The sequence below is a fragment of the Mandrillus leucophaeus genome, unplaced genomic scaffold, assembly GCF_000951045.1.
Source record: "Mandrillus leucophaeus isolate KB7577 unplaced genomic scaffold, Mleu.le_1.0 Scaffold1987, whole genome shotgun sequence".
Classification (NCBI taxonomy): Eukaryota; Metazoa; Chordata; class Mammalia; order Primates; family Cercopithecidae; genus Mandrillus; species Mandrillus leucophaeus.
In genome coordinates this window covers 14,414-16,747 of record NW_012102017.1, presented here as the reverse complement: position 1 = coordinate 16,747, position 2,334 = coordinate 14,414, and the positions used below count along the sequence as shown (strand labels likewise).

General features: G+C 36.9%; 1 protein-coding gene across 1 annotated transcript; it reads left to right on the top strand.

The window, feature by feature from the left end:
- Nucleotides 1–267: 267 nt before the first annotated feature.
- Nucleotides 268–2,334, top strand: LOC105538751 (UMP-CMP kinase). The gene is made up of 2 exons (XM_011978687.1): nucleotides 268–289; nucleotides 1,352–2,334. The coding sequence occupies exons 1-2, from the start codon at nucleotides 268–270 to the stop codon at nucleotides 1,972–1,974; spliced, it is 645 nt and encodes a 214-aa protein (XP_011834077.1). The 3' UTR covers nucleotides 1,975–2,334.

The following is a 2,334-nucleotide window of genomic DNA, read 5'->3' as shown; positions in this document are numbered from 1 at the left end:
ATGTGTCCATTGATGATAGTGGGGTGTTGGTTATAGTGGAGCATTGAGGTATTCTATTACTGTATTGCAGTCCATCTGTCCTGTAAGGTCTATTGATATTTGCTTCTGTATTTAGTGCTTGAGTGCTGGTTACATATGCACTTACAATTGTTATGCTGCTGTTTACTTCTTTCTGATTATATGATTATCTTCATTTTTTTTCCTTTTTTGACTGAAAGTCTGTTTTATGTAAGTAGAGCTACTACTGCTTTTTCTGTTTCCATTGGTATGGGATATCTTTTATCATCCCTTCACTTTCAATCTATATGTTATATATGTCTTTATAGGTGAACTGAGTTTCTTGTAGGTAGTATATAATTGGGTCTTATTTTTTAATCCATTCAACCCCTCAGTCTTAATTAGAGAATTTAATTGATTTATGTTCAAGGCTATTACTAACAGGTAAAAACACACTACTGCCATTTTTTACTTGTTTTCTGATTGTTTCCTACTCTCTCTTTTTTCTTTTGTTCCTTCTCTCTTCCTTCCTCTTTCTCTTCTCTCTGATCTCTCTCTTTCTTCCTTTCTTTTCTTTCCTCCTTCCATTCCTTCCTGTCGTTATTTGTAGTGAGGTAATTTTTTCTAGCAGTGTGTTTTAATTCCTTGCTTTTAATTTTTAGGGTGTCTGTTATCGATTTTGTTTTCTGATTACCCTGAGGCTAAACAACATAATTATAACAAATTATTTTAAACTGAAGAAAACTTAACTTTGATTGGTCTCAGCTACTCAGGAGGCTCAGATGGGAGGACTGCTTGACGCTGGGAAGCCGAGGTTGCAGTGAGTTGAGATCGTGCCACTGCACTCTCCAGCCTGTGTAAGTGACAGTGAGACCTTGTCTCACAAAATAAATAAATAAATAAAAATGCAATAGCTTATAATGAATTCTGATTGTAAATTTTGAGATGATGATTGATAAGGTATAGAAAAGAAAGTGGAAATCATTCGTAATCTCATTACCCAAAGATAACTACTACTAATGTTTTGGTACATATGCTTCCTACTTCATAACCCTCTCTCCCTCACACACACACACAAATGTACGCATCCAATAGATAACATTTTACACACAAATATAATTTTATTGTAGCATTTTAAGAAAAACAGCTTTGTAATTTTTTATTTAAAAATATTGCGAATGTCTTTTGTGAATAATATTCATATAAAATATTATACATCTTAGGCCAGGTGCAGTGGCTCATGCTTGCAATCCCAGCACTTTGGGAGGCCGAGGTGGGTGGATCATGAGGTCAGGAGATCAAGACCATCCTGGCTAACACAGTAAAACCCCGTCTCCACTTAAAAAAAAAAATTGCCGGCCGATTCTCTTCTGCCCTCCCCGTCTCATGAAGCCGCTGGTAGTGTTCGTCCTCGGCGGCCCCGGCGCCGGCAAGGGGACCCAGTGCGCCCGCATTGTCAAGAAATATGGCTACACACACCTTTCTGCAGGAGAGCTGCTTCGTGATGAAAGGAAGAACCCAGATTCACAGTATGGTGAACTTATTGAAAAGTACATTAAAGAAGGAAAGATTGTACCAGTTGAGACAACCATCAGTTTATTAAAGAGGGAAATGGATCAGACAATGGCTGCCAATGCTCAGAAGGATAAATTCTTGATTGATGGGTTTCCAAGAAATCAAGACAACCTTCAAGGTTGGAACAAGACCATGGATGGGAAGGCAGATGTATCTTTCGTTCTGTTTTTTGACTGTAATAATGAGATCTGTATTGAACGATGTCTTGAGAGGGGAAAGAGTAGTGGTAGGAGTGATGACAACAGAGAGAGCTTGGAAAAGAGAATTCAGACATACCTTCAGTCAACAAAGCCAATTATTGACTTATATGAAGAAATGGGGAAAGTCAAGAAAATAGATGCTTCTGAATCTGTTGATGAAGTTTTTGATGAAGTTATGCAGATTTTTGACAAGGAAGGCTAATTCTAAACCTGAAAGCATCCTTGAAATCATGCTTGAATATTGCTTTGATAGCTGCTATCATGACCCCTTTTTAAGGCAATTTTAATCTTTCACAACTACATCTCAATTCGTGGCTGGAAAGTACATGGTAAAACAAAGTTAATTTTTTATGTTCTCTTTTTTGGTCACAGGAGTAGACAGTGAATTCAGGTTTAACTTCATCTTAGTTATGGTGCTCACTAAACAAGGGTATCAGCTAGTTTTTTTTTTTTAATTCAAAAAGAATATCCCTTTTATAGTTTGTGCCTTCTGTGAGCAAAACTTTTTAGTACGCATATATATCCCTTTAGTAATCACAACATGTTAGGATTTAGGGATACC